Source organism: Carettochelys insculpta, chromosome 6 (assembly GCF_033958435.1).
Source record: "Carettochelys insculpta isolate YL-2023 chromosome 6, ASM3395843v1, whole genome shotgun sequence".
In the NCBI taxonomy this organism is placed as follows: domain Eukaryota; kingdom Metazoa; phylum Chordata; order Testudines; family Carettochelyidae; genus Carettochelys; species Carettochelys insculpta.
Window position 1 is genome coordinate 6,778,956 of NC_134142.1, and position 21,099 is coordinate 6,800,054.

Genomic DNA, 21,099 nt, shown 5'->3' on the forward strand with positions numbered 1-21,099 from the left:
GTGTTTTTTCTGAAAGACTCTATTGGAAAAACACACTCTTCCCCATCTGGGAGAGGAAGAAGACTGCCAGAAAAAGTGCTGTGTTCTTTTGATTTAATATCGAAAGAATGCGTTTTGTGTGTAGGCTGTTTCAAAAAAACTCGCTAGTGTAGATGTAGCCCTTATGTTTAGAATCAAAATACTGTAAATGCCAATTTTTAAAGGATTTTATATATTGACTGGGGTGTTTCCAGGTTTCTTCCTGATTTACCACCACAATATTTCTGCTGTATGTAGTTTGAATGTTACACAAGATATGGTTGAAATTCAGGAAAACACAGTAATGCCCAAGTATTAATAATTAGCTTTTGACAGCACTTTCCATCTATAGATCTCAAAGTGCTTTATATAGGAAGTTAGGTATCGTTATCGATGTTTTATTGATGAGGAAACTGCGGCACAGAGAGGTGGAGTAACTTGCCCTGGGTAACATAGCTAGTCACCAGCAGAGTCAGAATTCAACAGTTGTCCTCTAACTCCCAGTGCAGTTTGCTCTCTATATTGCCTCCCACAAAGTTAGCTGCTGGAGCACACCGCCTCCAATAATCAAGCTGTAGATGAATCTCCAGAGTAAGGACAGGGGGGCAAGCCAGAGGGTGCAGTGCAGTGACCACTCTAGTCTATAAGTTAGGTTGGTACCTGTGGCCCCTGTACACAGGTACTTAGCTAGTGGATCAATATGGGCCTGATGCAGAACCTACTGAAATCAGTGGAAGTTTTTCTGACTTCAGTGGGCTTCAGATCTACCGGTTTCTGATATGAGGCAGTCTGGAAATCTCTGTACACGTTGACCGATTTGGAGTTGGTGCAGAGCACATTTTCAGTAGTGTATCTGTGCCCTGTTTCCTCATATATGCATATGGTTATGGCAGGACCTTCAGAACTCAGAAGTCTTTATGTGGGTCTTCTGTGATGGGATGAATTTGAGAACAGAACCTTAAAATGTGTTGGGGAAAAATGTATATAGAGATATAGTCCCCTAAATATATTGCTTATATCACATGCATAAGTGTATTCATGTATTTTCTTGAGTTTCTTACAAAACTTTTGCAGTTGTGTAAATCCTCCAGAATCATTTATGTAAAACACTGTTTTTTCTGTTTCTAATTATGCACAATGAACTGCCACTCTGATTAGAGACCTACAGTACTGAAAGAATATTATATGTCTTGCTGGAAAAAGAGGGTTTTTTTGTTCGGTTGTTTGTTTTGTTTTGGGTTTTTGGTTGTTTTTGGCTTTTAGTTGCACCTAGGCTAAAATGTTTCATGCCAAGTTTCTTTTCAGAATTTTTTTTTCTTTTTTTTGTTACAAACTCCCAGTGTTTAACTAAAGGATAAATTATGTGATCACTATAATTCTAGGTAGAGAGTCTGTGTAAAAAGGCTATGTTAATTCAGTTTATGTACTTTGTAAATAACATGCTTTATTAGAATGTTTAGGTGATAAGTTAGAGCAGCTGTGAGAGGACATAAACTCTGTCAGTCTATAGAAAAAAGCATCAGGTTTCAAGCTAGAATGTCAACAAAGTCAAGGCAGGAAAGGCTTTCCAGTGTTCTTCGATGATCAAGTCCAGGCCAGAGTTTTCCTAATGCAGATAAGACAGAGCTATCTACAGGTATGAGGAGGAGAAAAGGTGGGATACAGTTTAGTGTAAGGAGAACAGTGCATAATTGCTGAAATGAATGACGTAAGAAGATGTGAGTGAATTTAGTTTTGCATGAAAATTATATTTATGCATACTTTTTAGTAGTTAAAACATAGCATAATGGCCACATTCTGCATTGATGTACCCCCACGCTGTCTTGTTTACCTCAGTGGGGTTACACTTGGCATAAGTCACTGCAGAATTCAGTCAGTTAATTCTAATTAATAATAATGCAGTACAGTGAAAACCTACTTATATGAATCATTGATAAAATAGTAAGTTTATAAGAATCATTATTTTATATACACAACACAAAACTTCTGCTGAGCATGTATCGAAATTGTCACAATCAGAAAATTATCTGCATGAATTAGAATGAGGCAAAAAAAGAATGGATGGAAACTGGTATAAAGGAGCCTGTGTTCTGAGACTCAATCCTAAAAGGCAGGAATAAGAGCCAGCGTGACAGAGATTATAATCCAAATTTGTTATTACTTGTTAATTGAAAGGGAAAAGAGAAAAAACTGATATAAAATAAAATAATTATTTAATGTAAATATTTATCAACATACTGATAAGTTTTCCACTGTAGTGTTTTGTGTAAAATAATGATAGGTAAACCACTATATTTATGTGTGTGTATACCTATAATAAAAACTGTATTACAGATCAGCCACACAGCCACATTAACATGTTGGTCTGTAAATTCTCTTAAGGTAAAATGGTTAGTCACATTGCTTCCCTTTTTAATCCTCTCATACAAGTATAGAAGTGAAAAATTTAATATTTCAGGCATAATTCCTGAGTGTTGAACCTCTTGAAATGTCTTTTATACAATATAAGTTTAATACAGTTACTTGTGGTAAGTAGTGCAAGACCAGTAAAAATTAAATTTGTCTGTTTGTAAGTAATGGATTTATAGTACTTATAAAATTAATCACTCAGTTTAACTAAATTTATCATGTCATTGTTCAAATTTCTTTTATATGTAAAAAAATGAGGGGGATATTGTGTGAATGAGGTTATAGTCTTTTAAGGTCCTGCTTCTCTGAATCCTATAACTCATTTAAAATTATTTGATTTAGATTTATTATGCTGATAATATGCAAATAAACGATTATTTTTTCAGTATGAGTGGTGTTGTTGTTTTATCTATTAAACTATGCATTCTGTTCATAAATGTATAGGTTATGGCATACGGCCTGTCTTGGAACAGAAGGAGAAGTAATGATCTTTGGTGGGAGCAAAGATGACTTGCATTTCTTGGACACGGTCAGTAAATTTAATAATGAAGTCTTCATCTTGTAATTAAAATGACTTCTAATTTAATTTTAAAAATTAGTCCAACATTAACATTATTGCTGAGAATTTAAATGTATGGAGATCAGGACTCTAATGGCCAACTGTTCAGTTGATGTAAAACAGGGTAGTGTCATTAGCTTTGATTCCTAGGTCTTGTGGCCAGAAGGGATCATTGTGATCATCTAGGCTGTCAAGCCATAACCCCTGTTACTTTTATATTATTTTTTTCTAATTGTTTGTTTTCATTCTCTTTTACCGACTGTTCTCAAACCCCTATCATTATTAGTTTCTTAAAGATATAAACTCTTCATATAATCCTACTTCACATCAGACTGGAAGGCCATAAATTCTATTGCGCCGATCTTCTAGGGATATAGACATCCTTGATTTAAAAATTGTCAGGGATGCAGAATCCACCACGAACATTGGTAAATTTTTTTAATGGTTAAGTTCTCTTGCCATTAAAAGTGTATGCCCTATTTCCAGCCTCGTTTCTCTAGCCTCAGCTCTGAGTTGTGTTTATACCTTTTTCTTCTTTGAGTAGTGTCGCTGTGGGTGCTGCACTCTGGGTGTTGGTGCATCCTCGCACCAGTGTTCAGAGATTCCTCCATAGCCATGGTTTCCCGGTCCGTGCGTGCACATCTGCAGAGCTGAGTTCTGCAAGGAATATGTACTTGTGTGTATAACTCTTGTGAGTCATCCTAATGAATTCATGTAAATTGGTATGAACATGTGTGAGTGTGCATATTTTAACCTAAAAATAAAGACTCCACAAGTAAGTGGAACAAAACATAAGAGGGGAAGGCAAAATATGGTAAAAGTAACAGTATCATCTGGTACCATAAACTTAGAATGTGTATACCTTGAAGGTTCTGACTCAACTATTTTTAATTTTACTTTTAAATTACCATTTAAAACATTTGGTGTCAAACCATAACCCCGTTATAGCCTCCATTATTTTTATATTATTTCTTATGTTTGTTTGTTTTTACTCGGTTCTACCGACTATTCCCAGACACCTTTCTACCTATCATTATTGGTTCCATTAAAATATAAACTATCTTCACAACTCCTAAGCTTCTCTCCTGTGAGCAGTCTGACCTCACATCAGGCTGGAAGGCCAGCAAGGCTCTCCTGCTGTGCAGGGACCTATGGTGGGTCCCTGAAAATACTAGATGGCACATACTTCATTGATCAGTTGTAGAACCTATATTCTGACATCACTGTTGTCTGCAGCTGTGAACGTCATTCTGGTCTGCTCATTACCTAAATCCCTTCTTACTACTTTTCCACATATTCCCCATTCAAAAATCTACCTTCTTGCCCCAAAATCAGTTCACAAGAGCACTTGATGGTTTAAAGATGTGGCCTTACAATGTTGCTGAGAGTGGAGGTTAGAGAAGTCATTTGTCCCCAAAGTCCTACCTCTCTGGGTATTAAGGTAGGGACACAGACGTATTCAGCTAGCTATTCTTAATCTTTATAATTGTCAATCTAAATATTCATAGATTTCAATTATATTTATGTTAATTCATTTTATATTATCCTGTTGAAACAAATATAAAGGTATCCCTGAAATAACTTTTAAATTAACAGTTGATCATCCACCTGATTGTTTCTGTTCATCTTCATTAGGGTCACTGCAGTGATTTATTGATTTTTCAAACTCAACCTTACTCACTTCTCAGGTGAGTTTAGATTATATGGTGGCACAAAGGGTCTAGCACAGATAGTTATGGTGCTACTTTTCATAACTGGATAGTTTTTTTAATGCAAGGCACAGTTTCCTGTCACCCCTTACCGACAGCTGCCAGAGGGGCTTTGGGTGAAGTGCCAGGAAGGGCCAGGGGCTCGCGGTGCAGAGGGGCCCGTTCTGGGCTGGTCATGAGGAGTTGGGCTGCATCCCACACAGATACTGGCATAGGCTGCCTGCCTGGAGAGGGGGGATTGGGAGATGGTGAGAGGGAAGCTGAGCCTCTGTATCCTTCCTAGGTTTGTGGAAAATGGGGGGAGTCAAGCCTATCTACCCCTATCTGATAGGGAGAGGGTGCAACTGAACCTCTCTATCATCTCCTGGGTGCAGAGGGACATGGGGGAGAGGGTACAGTTGAGCTCCCCGTCCCCTCCTGGGATTGAGGGGCACAGGGAGGGGAGTGTGCTACCGAGCCTTTCTACCCCATGCAGTGTTGGGGGGCACCAGGGTGCTGCACTGGGAGCTTGACATCTTGGTGGGTGTGTGGAGACTTAAGGGTCTGAGATCTGCTGAGTCCAGTGGCCTGTAATGGTGGCCAGCAACTGTGCAGTGCCAGTTCTGCAAGGGAAAAAGGAAATTCTGCTCAGAGAATTGATTTTGCAGAAATTCTGCATTGCACAATGGTGCAGAATTTCCCCAGGAGTAACTGACTATATACAGTATGTACAGTTTATGCATACTGACAAACTTCCTGTCAGGGTGATTAAGCACTGGAATAAATAGCCTGTGGAAGTTGTGGAATCTCCATGATAATCTAATTCATAGTATAAATATGCTGAGTAAATATTTTCAAAACAGTTTTAAAGCACTGGTATTATTGAGTGGATTATACGTAAATTATATATTTTAATTTAACATTTTTGTAAGCGATTGTTTTATGTTTTGTGTGTTTTATCTTTAGGTTAGAAGATCTTAGTTCATTCTGATATTTTTTTTTTCCTTAGATTGTGCCTTGACTGCATTGGTAAAAATGCCAGCCTTTTAGGTAATCAAATATACTGCTTACCATCCAAAATGTTGCCACAAGTATTGAAAAAAATAACCTTTTGGGCTGCAGCTAATCATCGGAAAGAGAAAGAAGCTGAAACTGAAGGAAAAGAGCAAGTAAATATCACCTGAACAAAGAAAAAAAAGATATTGACTGCTATATGTATTTACAGCATACAGCAAAGATTTTTGTTAGCAATTATTTACTAGCAGTACACGTAAGGTATTTGTTAGGCTGAGTTTCTATAAGAAAATCCATTTTTGTTTCCTGATGTGTAGAAAAGATTGAAAACTAAATATTTTCTATATTTTAATAATGACACTTCAGGTTGCAGAAATTAACTTCTGCTCTTAGGGTCTTGGTGTGTGACTTCATAGTGCTGTTTGGGAAAGTAATGGAAGACACAGAACTTTTTCAGATTCATAAAATTTCTCTTTTGCTTTTAAAATCTTATTTCCAGTTTTGCCACATGAGCATTAACCGACGAAGACAAAATTATTTCAACACAAAATCCTTGTTAGCTTAATACTTGTTAATATGATTATAATTGTAAATCTTGTTTGATTTATTTTATTTAACAGCAGCATATGAAAGCTTGATTATTGATACTGGGAGGTAACAATCCTGCGCAAAGGCAAAAATATAAAATCAACAAGCTGGCTAATTGTTGAACTTTAAAAGTTTAAAAAAAAACATAAGCTAACTAAGTTTGTATATGAAAATTCAAATGTAGTTCATAACATTGTTTTATTGTAATTCTGTAATCAATGACATTTTTCAAAACAGATTTTATATATATATATATTTCATTTTGAATGTCTAAAAGTTTATATTTAATTTTTGTTTAAATATTTTGTTTATTTATTGTATAAGCTTATATGGAATTTCTATTTTCATATCTGTTTCAGGTGTTTAGTTAATTGGGACCCATTCATTAAAATTTTATGTAAACAGTATATTTGCACATAGACCCATTCTGATTAGTTTTTACCATTTTTACAATCAACTACAAAATCTTGTATAATTACAAGAGGGCATTTTTTACTCAGTATATATCTTAGAAGAAAATATATTATGACTGAGTATCAAAAGTGAGCCATATTTTCCTCTTTTCTTCAGCTAAGGAGACAGTTGATATTAGGGGAAAAAAAGAAGAAAGAACAAATGGAATCTAAATTAGTAATTGTCCAAGTGTGTGGTTTTTATGTTAAAAGGGATTCCTCCACACAAGAAAATAGTTCAAATGATTAAACTGATCCCAGTGACTGTAGAACTTCTATAGCATCCACTCCTTCAACTTCTGGACATATAGCTGGATTTGTAGCTCTTATTCTGCAGAACAAGGGACAGTTTCAAACACATAGGGTGCATCTACACTTGCATTCCTCTTTCGAAAAAGGCACGCGAATGAGGGAAATAAAAATGCAAATGAGGCGTATCAGACACCTCATTTGCATATTCCTCTTTCGAAAGAAGAAAAGCAGTGTAGACACTGCTGTTTCGAAAGTAAACCCCATCTTTGAAAGAATCCTTCTTCCCATAAAAAAAGGGAAGAAGGATTCTTCCGAAGATGGGGTTTACTTTCAAAGGAGCAGTGTTGACACTGCTTTTCTTCTTTCAAAAGAAGCTGTTTCGAAAGAGGAATATGCAAATGAGGTGCCAGATATGTAAATCTGTGCCTAATTTGAATTTTGATTTCCTCATTTGCATACCTCTTTCGAAAGAGGAATGCAAGTGTAGACACAGCCATGCTATCACAGTGCATCTATTAATTACTGAAAACTTAGGATCCTCATCTTGCAAAACTCACATGCATGCTTCACTCCACGCACGAGTAAACCCTTCACAAGCTTAAAGTTACGCACATTATATGAGTCTTTGAAGGATGAGGTCCTATAAGAGTTCTTCAGACCATCGTTTGAACTGATCTGATCAAATTTGAAGACATCATCTCCACCCTCCAGCTCTTATGACTGAAGTTCAGAAGTTCTGAAAGTACTTTTAAAATTGGTTCTTTCACATACAAAATTATAGTTTTCTCAGGAGTTGCAATTAACATAGATATCATTTTTGAATTAATTGTAAATTCTTAAAAGGCAGGTTTTGTAATAAGTATGTTAATGATAGTAGGGACAGTTTCCCCTCAGATCCACATGGTACTACTAAAATCTGTTCTACTTCTCCATGGCTACGTCTACACGAGTCCCAAACTTCAAAATGGCCACGCAAATGGCCATTTCGAAGTTTACTAATGAAGCGCTGAAATGCATATTCAGCGCTTCATTAGCATGCGGGCAGCTGCGGCACTTCGAAATTGACGCGCCTCGCCGCCGCGCGTCTCGTCCCGACGGGGCTCCTTTTCGAAAGGATCCCGCCTACTTCGAAGTCCCCTTACTCCCATCAGCTTGTGGGAATAAGGGGACTTCGAAGTAGGTGGGGTCCTTTCGAAAAGGAGCCCTGTCGGGACGAGACGCGCGGCAGTGAGGCGCGTCAATTTCGAAGTGCCGCGGCCGCCCGCATGCTAATGAAGCGCTGAATATGCATTTCAGCGTTTCATTAGTAAACTTTGAAATGGCCATTTGCGTGGCCATTTTGAAGTTTGGGGCTCGTGTAGACACGGCCCATATGTGCTGAATTCACGACATCATTGAGATAGCTATACATAGAGGAAAACTGAAGTATTCTTTCTACTGCACAAATGTGAGAGGAGAGTTTTGCCCATTGACTTACAGAGAAAATAGTATCAAAACATTTTGTGGCAATATGTAATCCTTAAACCATTTGCTCTACTTTTGCCATTGCACATATGCTACTGTCAAAATTTAAAATTAGTGGCATGTTAGATGTGACTTCAACGTTCAGCAGCATAGCATGTGCACATTATAGGAACGTTCCTGGGAAACATTTAGCACTGTAAGTCAAGATTGTTAATTTTGGATTGTTTGCAGCTGTGGAATATTTGTGTTAATTATCTTAATACAAGCAATTTTATTATTACACTCGGGGAAATGTTCTTAAGTAAAGAAGTTAGTATGAAAAGTAAAACATCAATATTTTTATAGAGACTGTGTTCAGGCTCAGATATATACATTATCAAGGGTGCTGTTAGCACTAAATTATGTTTTCATTAATGTTTCAGAATATCTGCAGTTACTTCTTTGTTTACTGTTACAAACTAAAATAAAAATGAGGTTTCAACAGACTACATTGTAAGTCTGTTACAATCACAGACTGCTAAATATGTTGCAATTTTAAATTCTTTCATAAGTAACATCCTTTCATTAAAATGTGACTTTACCACACTTTAAAGTACTATCCATAATACTTAATTTCTAAAAGCAGAATATTTTAGGTCCTTGCACTTCCATTGACATCAGTGCGTCCCAAATTTTGAATTAATTGAACCTGTATTCTTTGAGTCCTGTGGCACCTTATAGACTGACAGAAAAGTTTTGAGCATGAGCTTTCGTGAGCACAGACTCACTTCATCAGATGCTCACAGAAGTGAGTCTGTGCTCACGAAAGCTCATGCTCAAAACTTTTCTGTTAGCCTATAAGGTGCCACAGGACCCTTTGTTGCTGTTACAGATTCAGACTAACATGGCTATCCCTCCGATACTTGTATTCTTTGAGTGGTCCCTGTGGGTACTGCATATCAGGTTTCAGGCCAGCCCTGGTGCCACAGATCAGAGATTTGCGAAGCAGTTGACATTAAGATAACGCATGCACAGAAGCATGCTGGGCCCTTCGTGCACTTCTAGTCACGTGTGCAATCTGGTCTAAGCCAGTTCCTCTCAACCACTCTCAGCTGCAGACGGACTTCTCCTGTGCTCCTCAGCATCAAGTCTGAAAAACAATTTTTGATCTTTGTTCATAGTTTCTAACGAGTTTCTAACAGTAGTAGTTGTATATATATTAGTTATTGCTTTTAAAAAAAAAAGAAGGTTATATAACAAGTTCTTTAGTAATTAGTACATTTAATAGTTGTTCTACCACTTTATTTGCAGTTCTTAGAGCTAAGCTGTTAACAGCTCTATTGTTCTGCTAACATGCCTGCAAAGTGTGACAATGCCAGCCTCAGATGGTCACTCTCAGTGTGTAAGTTGTTTAGTAGAGTCCCATGTGCCTCCCAAGGGCCGCCACATTGTTCTAACTCACAGCGAGAGCTAGGAAGGACAGAGAAATGAGACTGAGAACGATTCTCATTGAAAAAGCTCTCCAGCCTAATACTGCTGACCAACCAACATCTGAAGGCATGGGAGCGGGTCAAAAATGCCGAGTGGCCTCACTAGTTTCCCCAGAAGGCCATAAGAAAAAGAAATTATCTCCGATTCAATCTTTGCCTATTTCTTTCGGTGACAAGATGAGTCGTATTGAGAGCCGAGCTTCCTGGCTAACTAAGGAGGACAAATGGCCTAAGTCTAAGAAACCAACTCCACTGGTGCCAGTGCAAGAATCCCGCCCAGAACTGACGGGTTGACGGAGCTCATCAGTGCTGACACCTAAAAATCTATCGGCACCGGAAGTACCATGGGCACCACACACCATGCCTCCAGCACTGGCAGTGGCTAAGCCAGTGGCACCAGTTACAGCACCAGGATTACCCACACCGATTTATCTGGCACCACACACAGCACCAAGGGGCACTGACTCCCAGAGGGAACCGAAGAAGGCACACACTAAGACTTGGCACTGTAGTCCATCACCTCATTCACCAATTCTGACATTCTCTCCTCAGCCCAAGTCTGTGTGTTCTCCCTGGGTACCGTCGTCATTTCAACATCCAATGTCTCCTCTCTTGCCATTCCTAAGGCCACCACCCGCTTTCTTAGAACAGCCACATCACACCTACAGCCATAGTTACCACAGGTCCCCTCTGCCATCTTCGAGGTTGTCATACCTGCCTTACTCTGATCATCATCATGGATACACACTCCATCTCTCTCTCCTCATCCCCAGACACTCGCTTATGCTGCTGCCCTCACACCCACAGGGGCTACCATCAGTGATACCACTATCACAGGAGATCTAAAGATAGTTCTTCCGAATCTAGACAAGGGTACAGACGTTCAGCTACCCCTCTACCATCACCATCACTGCCATCTCCACAAGCTCAATCCATACTTCCCACCCCATTGGAACTGAAGGAGAACCAACCAGGGGACTTAGAGGAATACATGGAAATTTACCAGACAGACATATCCTCCTCATCCCCAGACGAAGCAGTTATCCCAGGCGACTCTTCCCCTCCTGATGATTTGAGACAGTTTCAAGAGCTGTTTAAAATAGTGGCTCAGAGTCAGGACATTTAAATAGCTGAAGTTCCAGAAAAACAACATAAGCTTTTAAAGAACTCAAGACCTCCAGCACCATTGAAGATCTTCACCCCCTTAGATGATGCCATAATGGAGGCAGCGAATAACATCTGGCAAACCCCTGCCTCCATCCCAGCCACTAACAAGAAGTCAGATGAAATCTATTTTGTACCATCCAAAGGGATGGAATTTCTATTCAGCCATCCTCACCCCAACTCTCTGCGGGTAGAGTCATCACAGCAGAGGTCTAAGGTACCCCAATATAAATCCACAGTCTCTGACAAGGATGCCAAAAGGCTGGATCTGTTCAAGAAAAAAGTCTATGCCCCTTCTACCCTCCTATTGCACATGACTAATTACACTGCACATTTGTCTAATCATAATTTTGATAATTATACGAAACTAGCAACCCTCGTGGATCACTTACCAGATTCCAAGAAACCTATTCTTAAGGCAATTGTTCAAGAGGGTTAGGTAGTATCTTGTACAGGAGTACAGATAGCCTTGGATGTCGCTCATACTGTTGCATGTTCCACAGCGACAGCTGTGGTTATGAGGCAAGTATCCTGGCTCAAGACTTCCAGGGTACCTAAAGAATTACAGACCAAGGTCAAATACCTGCCTTTTGACAAAAGCAAATTATTTGCAGAAGCTACAGATACTGTATTACATTCCAGCAAAGACTCTCAGACAGCACTTAGAACCTTAGGAATGTATACTCTGCCATACAAAAGAAAGAGATATTCTTCTTCGAGTGTCCCCGTGGGTGCTCCACAATAGGTGTCGGGCTTGCCCGGCGCCGCAGATCGGATCTTCCAAGCAGTTTCTGCCGGACCGCGCATGCGCCGGCGCGCACCGCTCCCTTGCGCGCTCCTGGCCATGTGTGCGATCCGGTCCCCGCCAGTTCCTCTTAACCGCTGTCGGCTGCAGACGGAATCCGAACTAGGCTAAGGCCAAGTAGCGTATTCAATGACTTTAACTGTTTTTCTTTAAAGTTTTTCAAGTACTTAGGCTACTGCAAGTTAGCCGGTTGTTATTTTTGCAAAAAAAACCAAACAAACAAAAGCAACAAACAAACTACAAGCGGGACAGCTTCAATCCAGTCCCAGTAACAAGCACCGGAGGCCAGGAGCATAGGGCCATCAGCCCTCCTGCTGCGGCAGGCCATCGGAAGGGGAAAACAGCACAGAGAAGGTGCTAAGTACCCGTTTAACAACTGAAAGACTCACCAACAATGTCCTCTTCAGGATTTAAAAAATGTGAGTCCTGCCGAGAGGCGATGCCAGCGTCCGATGGGCACAGTCTATGCATAAGGTGCCTTGGGGAGTCCCATGTTGCACAGAAATGCTCCTTCTGTGCTAAATTAACAGCCAGAGCAAGGAGAGACAGGGAGATGAGGCTTAAAATGCTGCTTTTTCATAAGGCCCTCCAGCCAGACGTGCCGGAGCGGCCGCAGCAGGAGGGACCCTCCGGGGCCCATAAAAGGAAAGCTGCCTCCCTCACCCCATCAGCGCAAAAACGGAGGAAAGCCTCCCCAGCCCGATCCCTGCCGGCAGCAACAGCGAGTGGGACGGGAGGAGTGAGCAGCCCCCAGCCGCAGCAACAGCTGATCGGCGGCGGCACGGAGAGCCACGTGGAAGCGGCTCAGCCTCCGATAATCAGCCAGCCGCCCCGCACCGCAGGCAGGGCGGCGGCTAAACAAGCGCCGGTACCGGCAGCACCGCAGGCAGCGGCACCGACCCCCAGGGAACCGGCGGTGCAGAGCGCGCAGGCACACAGCCTGCAGGCACCGAAGGACACCGCACGTGCGGCACCGCCTTCGAGCGTGCCTAGCACGGTGCGGACGGGGCCGGGATCCCCTGTGCGTCAGGGGGCGGAGTTACCTCCTCCAGGGAGGGGGAAGGCTGCACACAAGAGGAGGCATTGCAGCCCCTCTCCGGACAGGGCTGTGGAGTTGCTTTCTCACAGCCCTCCGCTTATGTTGCACACTCCAACCAGAAGGCAGGGGTCCCCCCTAGCCTACCCGGAGCCCCCTTCTCCATTTTTGCAACCAGCCTCACCCTGGCTGGGACCACCTTCACCCTTCCTGGGGTTTGAACCGCTGGACTATTATGCAAAATTGCTCTCTCCAGTGTCTCGACGATCTCCCTCCCCCAGACGCAGAGGGTATGCACCAAGGGAGTGGTCTAGGTCACCTTCCCAAGAACAGTGCCTATACTGCCATGGTCACCCCTACCACGCGGGGCATAGACACCATCGGCAATCTACTAGGGAAAGATCCCCACAGACGATCTCGTACCCCTGAGGGCAATTGCGACCGGGGACAGAGACTCAAGCATCTCAGGGGGGACTGGTTATGGAACCCCAAGATTTTCCCTCGCAAACCTCTAGCGAGAGGGTGTACCATCACCAGCAGGAACCGGAAGGGTCCAGAGAGACGTACCCCAGCGGTTCCTCGCTCTCCTCCCCGGACGAGGCTACGGCCCCGGGGGACGTCCATCCTCCGGACGATCTCAAACAGTTTCAAGAGCTGTTTAAGAGGGTGGCCTTCACGCAAGGCATCCGGACAGCAGAGGTGCAAGAGAAACACCATAAGTTCCTCAAAAATTTGAGACCTCCGGCCTCCTCCAGAGTAGCAATACCACTTGATGAAGCGATCTTAGAGTCCGCCACTACGATATGGCAGACCCCTGCGACTATTCCGCCTGTCCAAAAGAGAGCGGATAAGAAATACTTCGTGCCGGCGAAGGGCATGGAGTTCCTGTTCAGCCACCCACAGCCAAATTCCTTGGTGGTGGAGTCGTCGCAACAAAGATCAAAGACATCTCAATTCAGGACAGGGGGAACAGACAAAGATGCCAAGAAGCTAGAGCTGTTCGGCAGAAAGGTCTACTCCTCCTCCACTTTAACGTTGCGAATGGCAAATTACGCAGCGCACTTAGCGAACCATAATTTCGACAACTATTCCAGGTTAACCTCCCTCATGGACTCGCTTCCAGAGGACAAAAAGCCGGTGCTCAAGGCCATAGTGCAAGAAGGCTACGCGGCCTCGAGGACGGGAGTTCAGATCGCCCTGGACGTTGCGGACACAGCAGCACGTTCCACAGCAACGGCACTCAGGACCCTGGGGATTTACACCCCTCCATACACAAAGAAAAGGTACTACCCTCAACAAAGACGGTACCAGTATCAGCAACAGCGCCCCCAGTACCACAGGGGTTACGAGCAAGGGCGACATCAACAGCACCAGCAGTACAGAACTCCCAGGCGACGTTCACAACAGAGCTGTGCGTCCTCGGGGCGGGGCCAAAGGCCACAAGTTTGACATACAGATCCAGGGCTGCGCCATCACTACCATCGCACAAGGTCATCCGAAGCGACTATTCCACCATCGCCTCCGACCATTCTACGACCAGTGGCAAAGGATCACCACAGACAAATGGGTGCTGGAGATCATAGCCACGGGGTACGCCATCCCCTTCCAGTCGCTCCCACCGTCACGACCTCCACCCAAGCCCCACCTCCAGGAGGCCTCCCATGTAGCGAGGCTCAGGCAGGAGGTGGACCATCTCATGCTCATAGGGGCAGTGGAAAGAGTGCCGGAGCAACTGCAAGGGAAAGGGTTCTACTCCAGGTACTTCCTTACGGAGAAAAAGACAGGAGGCTGGAGGCCCATCTTAGACCTTCGCGGCCTCAACAGGTACCTGCGCAAGCAACGTTTTCGGATGACCACAATCGCCTCCATCCTTACAGCACTGGACGATGGAGACTGGTTCGCAGCCCTCGATTTACAAGACGCGTACTTCCACATAACTATCCATCCGGCTCACCGGCGATTCCTCCGGTTCATGGTAGGCAATGAACACTTCCAATACAAGGTCCTACTGTTTGGCCTCTCCTCGGCCCCCAGAGTCTTCACCAAGACCTTGGCAGTGGTGTCAGCCTACCTGCACAGACAGGGGGTATTTATTTTCCCGTATCTGTACGACTGCCTGCTCAAAGGGGCCTCGAAGGGGGAGGTTCTGCGCATGATACGCGTCACAGCAAACACGTTCTTTTCACTCGGCCTGGTTATCAATCTGGCAAAATCAAAAATAGACCCCACACAGGACATAGAGTTCATAGGGGCTCGCATAAACTCGGTTACAGCAAGAGTATATCTACCAGAGGCTCGCTTTCGGGCCATTGGTTCCCTCGTGCAGGTCATCACCTTCAGTCCTACGGTGCCGGTCTTGACGTGCTTGCAGCTGCTGGGCCACATGGCAGCGGTGACGTTCGTAGTACGGAACGCCAGGTTACACATGCGCAGCATGCAGCACTGGCTGGCGAGTGTATACAAACCGGCAGTACACACCGTTCACAGGGTGGTGTCGCCCACAGCCGGGGTGCGCAAATCCCTACAATGGTGGGTAAACCCCAGGAACCTGCTAACAGGGGTACCCTTCCACCAGCCACAAATATCGGTTTTTCTCACTACAGATGCCTCCCTCATAGGGTGGGGAGCGCACATGGGCGAAGAGGTGACTCAAGGACTGTGGTCACCCACGGAACAGTCACTACACATAAATATACTGGAGCTCAGAGCAGTGTTCAACGCCTGCAGACACTTTCGAGACCACATACAAGGCAAAGTCGTCGGGATCAGTACAGACAATACCTCCACCATGTTTTATATAAACAGGCAAGGAGGAGCTCGATCCCGTGCCTTATGCGCGGAAGCAATCCGCTTATGGAACTGGTGCATCGCCAACAATATAATCTTGAAAGCCTCATACTTGCCGGGTGCGCACAATGTGAAGGCAAACCAGCTGAACAGGCGTTTTGCACTCACACACGAGTGGCAGATCCGTCCCGATCTGCTACGGCCGATTTTCCACGCATGGGGTTTTCCCCAAATAGACCTGTTTGCCACTCAGCACAACAAGAAGTGCCCACGATTCTGCTCCAGGGCAGGACTGGGATGGGGGTCCCTGGGGGACGCGTTCGCGATCCCGTGGAGGGGCCCCCTGCTTTATGCGTTTCCGTCCACAGTGCTGATCCACAAAGTCTTGCAGAAAGCCAGGAGGGAAAGGGCCTGGATGATCCTGATAGTCCCAACGTGGGATCTACAACAATGGTTCCCCCTACTCCTGCGCATGTCGGACCGTCCACCGATGCCTCTTCCGGTGGCGCCGGATCTGCTCACGCAAGGCCAGGGGTCCATAGTGCACCCGCACCCCCAAAGCCTGCGACTGCAAGCGTGGTTAATCCATGGCTCAGCTCCCTAGAGAGCACATGCACAGTGGAAGTACAGCAAGTCCTAGAAAGTAGCAGGAGGACTTCCACCAAGAAGACCTACAAGCAAAAATGGACTCGCTTCACGGCTTGGTGTTCTACCAAACAGCTGGCCCCCCTTTTGGTGCCTATACCTACAATACTAGAGTATTTACTGGACCTCAAGAGAGGAGGACTCTCGCTATCCTCGTTGAAGGTCCACCTTGCCGCCATCTCGGCGTTCAGACATGAGGAGGAGGGGCACACGGTGTTCGCCCACCCTATGGTTACCAGGTTCCTCAAAGGGTTGGTAAACCTATACCCCCCTCGGAAACCGATTCCACCTTCGTGGAACTTGGACCTGGTGCTTACCACGCTAATGGGACCACCGTTCGAGCCCTTGGCCACGGTTCCCCTCCGCCTCCTTACAATAAAGACGACCTTCCTTCTTGCAATTACGTCAGCTCGTAGGGTGAGCGAGCTCGCGGCAGTCATGGCAACGCCACCCTGCACTGTTTTTTCCAAGGAGGCGGTAACCATACGGCTGCATCCAGCCTTTGTTCCCAGAGTTTCTTCCGAGTTTCACATTAACGAACCTATTGTTCTACCCTCGTTTTATCCAAAGCCTCATAACTCCAATGAAGAGGCGCTCCTACACCTCCTGGACGTGAGGAGGGTGCTAGCCTTCTACGTAGACAGGACCAAGTCCTTCCGGAAAACGGATAGACTCCTAGTCTCCCTCGCTCCCAAATCGAAAGGAGAAGGTCTCTCCTCGCAGAGAATCTCAAAGCACATTGTATCCTGCATAAAAATGTGCTACGAGCTCAAAAAGACTCCTTTATCGGCCACTCCCAGGGCTCATTCCACTAGGGCGGTGGCGGCATCAACAGCCTTTTTCAAGGGCGTTGCGTTAAAAGACATTTGCAGAGCGGCGACCTGGTCATCCTACGACACCTTCGCCAAACATTACGCCCTTCACAGGGTATTCCAAGAGGATACCCGTCTCTCTGCAGCGGTCCTTTCGGGGACAAGCTGCACATAATCCGATTACCCACCTCCTATCTTGGGTTACTGCTGGGTAGTCACCTATTGTGGAGCACCCACGGGGACACTCGAAGAAGAAAGAGAAGTTACTCACCGTAGTAACGGTGGTTCTTCGAGATGTGTCCCCGTGGGTGCTCCACTACCCGCCCATCCTCCCCGCTTCGGATCTCTGTTAGTGTTTTGCAGGGGCACCCGAGGCGGTTGGTCGAGGAACTGGCGGGGACCGGATCGCGCACATGGCCAGGAGCGCACAAGGGAGCGGCGCGCACCGGCGCATGCGCGGTCCGGCAGAAACTGCTTGGAAGATCCGATCTGCGGCGCCGGGCAAGCCCGACACCTATTGTGGAGCACCCACGGGGACACATCTCGAAGAACCACCGTTACTACGGTGAGTAACTTTTCTTTACCCATATCAGAGATGAAACAATTACCTGTACCAATGGCAGTCTTATCAGCAGAGGGGCTATGATCAATTCAGACAACCCCATAGGCCGTTTAGAAGATGTAACCAACAACAATGCATCCACGTCCACAAAACCCAAGGCAGCAACTATGACGCCTCTGTAATGTCTCTCTCATTATTGGCTACGCCTCTTTTACCATCAGTGGTCCAAGATCACCACAGACAAGTGTGTGCTGGAAATAGTTTCAGCAAGCTATCCCATTCCATTCAGCACAGTACCACCCACTGCTCCGCCCACCCCGTCCATTTTCAGGGACCCCTCTCATGAGACCCTGTTAAAACAAGAGGTTGATCACCTTCTTACGATAGGACCGATGGAGCAGGTACCTCACGAATTCAGAGGGAAAGTCTTCTACTCCTATTATTTCCTTACAGAGAAGAAGATGGGGATGGAGACCCATCTTGAGCCTAAGGGCATTAAACTGCTACTTAACGCAAACAGCCCTTCAAGATGATTACTATTGCTTCCATAAATGTTGCACTGGACAATGGAGATTGGTTCGCAGCCCTCAACTTACAGAATGCATACTTTCACATAATGATTCATCCAGGTCACAGATGCTTCTTCTGGTTTACGGTGGGAACAAAACACTTTCAATACAGGGTACTGCCCTTTGGCCTCGCGACAGTACCCACAATTTTCTCAGAGACCCTTGTGGTGGTGTCAGCATATCTGCATTGTCTGCACGTTTTAATATTCCCATACCTAGATGACTGTCTTCTCAAAGGGGCTCCCCATCAGATGTCCTCTGTATGATATCCGTCACCATGGAGATGTTCCAAACTCTGGGCCTCATTGTCAATTTACAGAAATCAACAACTGTGCCCACACAAAACATAAAATTCATAGGGGCTCGTTTCAACTCGATACCAGCAGCGGTATACTTACCTGCACAGTGCTTCCAAGTGATCCAGTCCTTTACTGAGGTACTCATTCACAGCCCTACGGTGCAGGTAATGATCTGTTTACAGTTGATGGGTTGCATTGCTGCCACTACATATGTCGTACAGAGTGCCAGGCTAGCAACTATCTGTATGCCCATGAGGCACACAGTTCACAAACGAGTATTCCCAACCATACGGATACTGCAATCCCTGCAGTGGTGGACGAAACTTAGTAATCTGTTATCCCAGGTTCCCTTTCACCAACCCCAACCTGCTGTATCCATAACCACCGATGCATCCAGCGTAGGCCGGGGTGCACACATGAACAACATGTCAGTCCAGGGCTGGTGGTTTCAACAGGAAATGGCCCTTCACATAAACTTTCTGGAACTAAGACCAGTAGTCAATGCTTGCAAGCACTTTCTGCCCTGCATTTGAGGTGCCTGGGTAAGAATATTCACTGACAATGTTACCACAATGTATTATGTACATGGACAATGGGGAGTGAGATTCCGCTTTCTTTTTGCAGAAGCCCTCTGATTATAGAACTGGAGCGTACAGAATGGCGTAACACTGGTGGCCTTATACCTACCTCGGGTGAACAATGTCACAGCGACTTGCTGAGCAGACGATTCACACCAGACCACAAATGGGAGATATGATTTGACATTCTCCATCCTATTTTTCAGTCTTGGAACATTCTGTCCGTAGACTTGTTTGCAACCTACAGCAACAAGAAATACTGTCTTTACTACTTCAGAGCAGGCATAGAGCAGGGGTCTCTTGGCGATGCTTTTCTTATTCCAGGGAAAGGTCCTCTTTTATATGCCTTTCCCCCAACAGTCCTATCCACAAAGTATTGGAGAAAGCCAGATTGGAGGGAGCTGATATGATCCTCATAGCTCTGGGCTGGGTTTGACAACGTTGGTTCCCGATCCTGCAGCATGTCAGCATGCACCCCCCATGGTCAATCCCTGTTGTTCCAGGCCTGCTCACTCAGAACTATGGGTTATTGAGGCACCCACAGCTGCACACACTTTGCCTCATTACTTGGCTGATAATTGGGTCGATCCCTCAGAGGCTCGGTGCTCTGACCAGGTCAGGCACGTTTTGATGTACAGCAGCGAACTTCCATGAGAGACTTATTCATACAAGTGGAAATACTTTGTGGCATGAAGAAGCCCCCATATAGTCCATTCTGGATTACTTACTTTATCTTAAGCAAGAGAGACTTGGTCTGCTATCTTTAAAGGCACTTAACGGCCCTCTCAGCTTTTAGATCCACGATGGGTGGGATGTCAGTATTTGCGCACCTGATCACAGCTCGTTTTCTAAAAGGTGTTGCCAACTTGTACCCTGCTCTTAAACCTATATCACCGCCTTGGGGTCTAGACCTAGTTCTGGATACAATATCCAGACTTCCATTTTAACCATTAGCAACTATTCCATTATATTTCCTTACCTTAAAAACAGTATTCCTTCTGGCTATCACATCCGCTTGTCAAGTTAGCAAGCTGGCTGCCCATATGGCCTCTCTGCCATATACGATATTTACCAAGGAGGCAGTGGTGCTTCGATTACACCCTGTCTTTGTTCCAAAAGTCACGTCCGAGTTCCACTTGAAGGAGCCAATCACTCTTCCATCTTTTTACTCAAGACTGCATACTTCCATTAAGGAGACAAGACTTTATTCTCTGGATGTGAGAAGAGCTTTAGCATTGTACATAGAAAGAACAAAGCCCTTCTGAAAAACAGACAGGCTGTTATTGTCTCTGGCACAGAGATCTAAGGACGAAGTGCTTTTGTCGCAGAGAATCTGGAACATTATTACGTTGTGCATAACTACATGTTATTCTTTGCGGAAGACAGCATTACCTGTCCCTCCAAAATCCCGCTCTACTAAGGTGATGGCAGCATCCACGGCTTTCATCAAGGGTGTCCCTTTGAAGGACATTTTCTGAGCAGCAACATGGTCATCTTATGATACATCTGCCAAGCATTATGCCACACATTGCCAGATGGCTGAAGGCACAGGTCTCTCCACAGCCATGCTCTCATTGGCTACTTACATCTAACTCTGGTATCCACCTCCATGTTTCTGGGGGGGCTACTGCTATGTGGTTACCTGATATGGAGCACTCAGGGGGACCACTCAAAGAAGAAGAAGTTACTCATCTGGGTGGTGGTAGTGGATCTTCGAGATGTGTCCCTGTAGGTGCTCCACTACCCACCCGTCCTCCCCACTTCAGAGTTTGTCTTGTTATGCCTTTGAGATGTGTATTTCCGAGACGTCTTCAAGGAACTGGCTCAGACCGGATTGCGCACGTGACTAGAAGTGTATGAAGGGTCCGGTGTGCTTCTGCACATGCACGATCCAAACAGCAGCTGCTTAACAAATCTCCAGTCTGCGGT

General features: G+C 44.9%; 1 protein-coding gene across 6 annotated transcripts in view; it reads left to right on the forward strand.

Annotated features, from left to right (window-relative positions):
* The window catches only part of KLHDC1 (kelch domain containing 1), a 54,743-nt gene extending 47,552 nt beyond the window's left edge, over window positions 1–7,191 (forward strand). For 5 of the 6 annotated variants that reach the window (XM_074996162.1, XM_074996164.1, XM_074996166.1 and 2 more), the window contains 3 exons: window positions 2,872–2,956; window positions 4,622–4,674; window positions 5,684–7,191. In XM_074996162.1, the coding sequence (XP_074852263.1) occupies window positions 2,872–2,956; window positions 4,622–4,674; window positions 5,684–5,858 (313 nt within the window). In that variant the 3' untranslated portion in view covers window positions 5,859–7,191. Of the gene's footprint in view, window positions 1–2,871; window positions 2,957–3,530; window positions 3,678–4,621; window positions 4,675–5,683 lie in introns of all 6 variants that reach the window. The other variant, XR_012645870.1, reaches the window with a different exon arrangement.
* The last annotated feature ends 13,908 nt before the right edge of the window (window positions 7,192–21,099 follow it).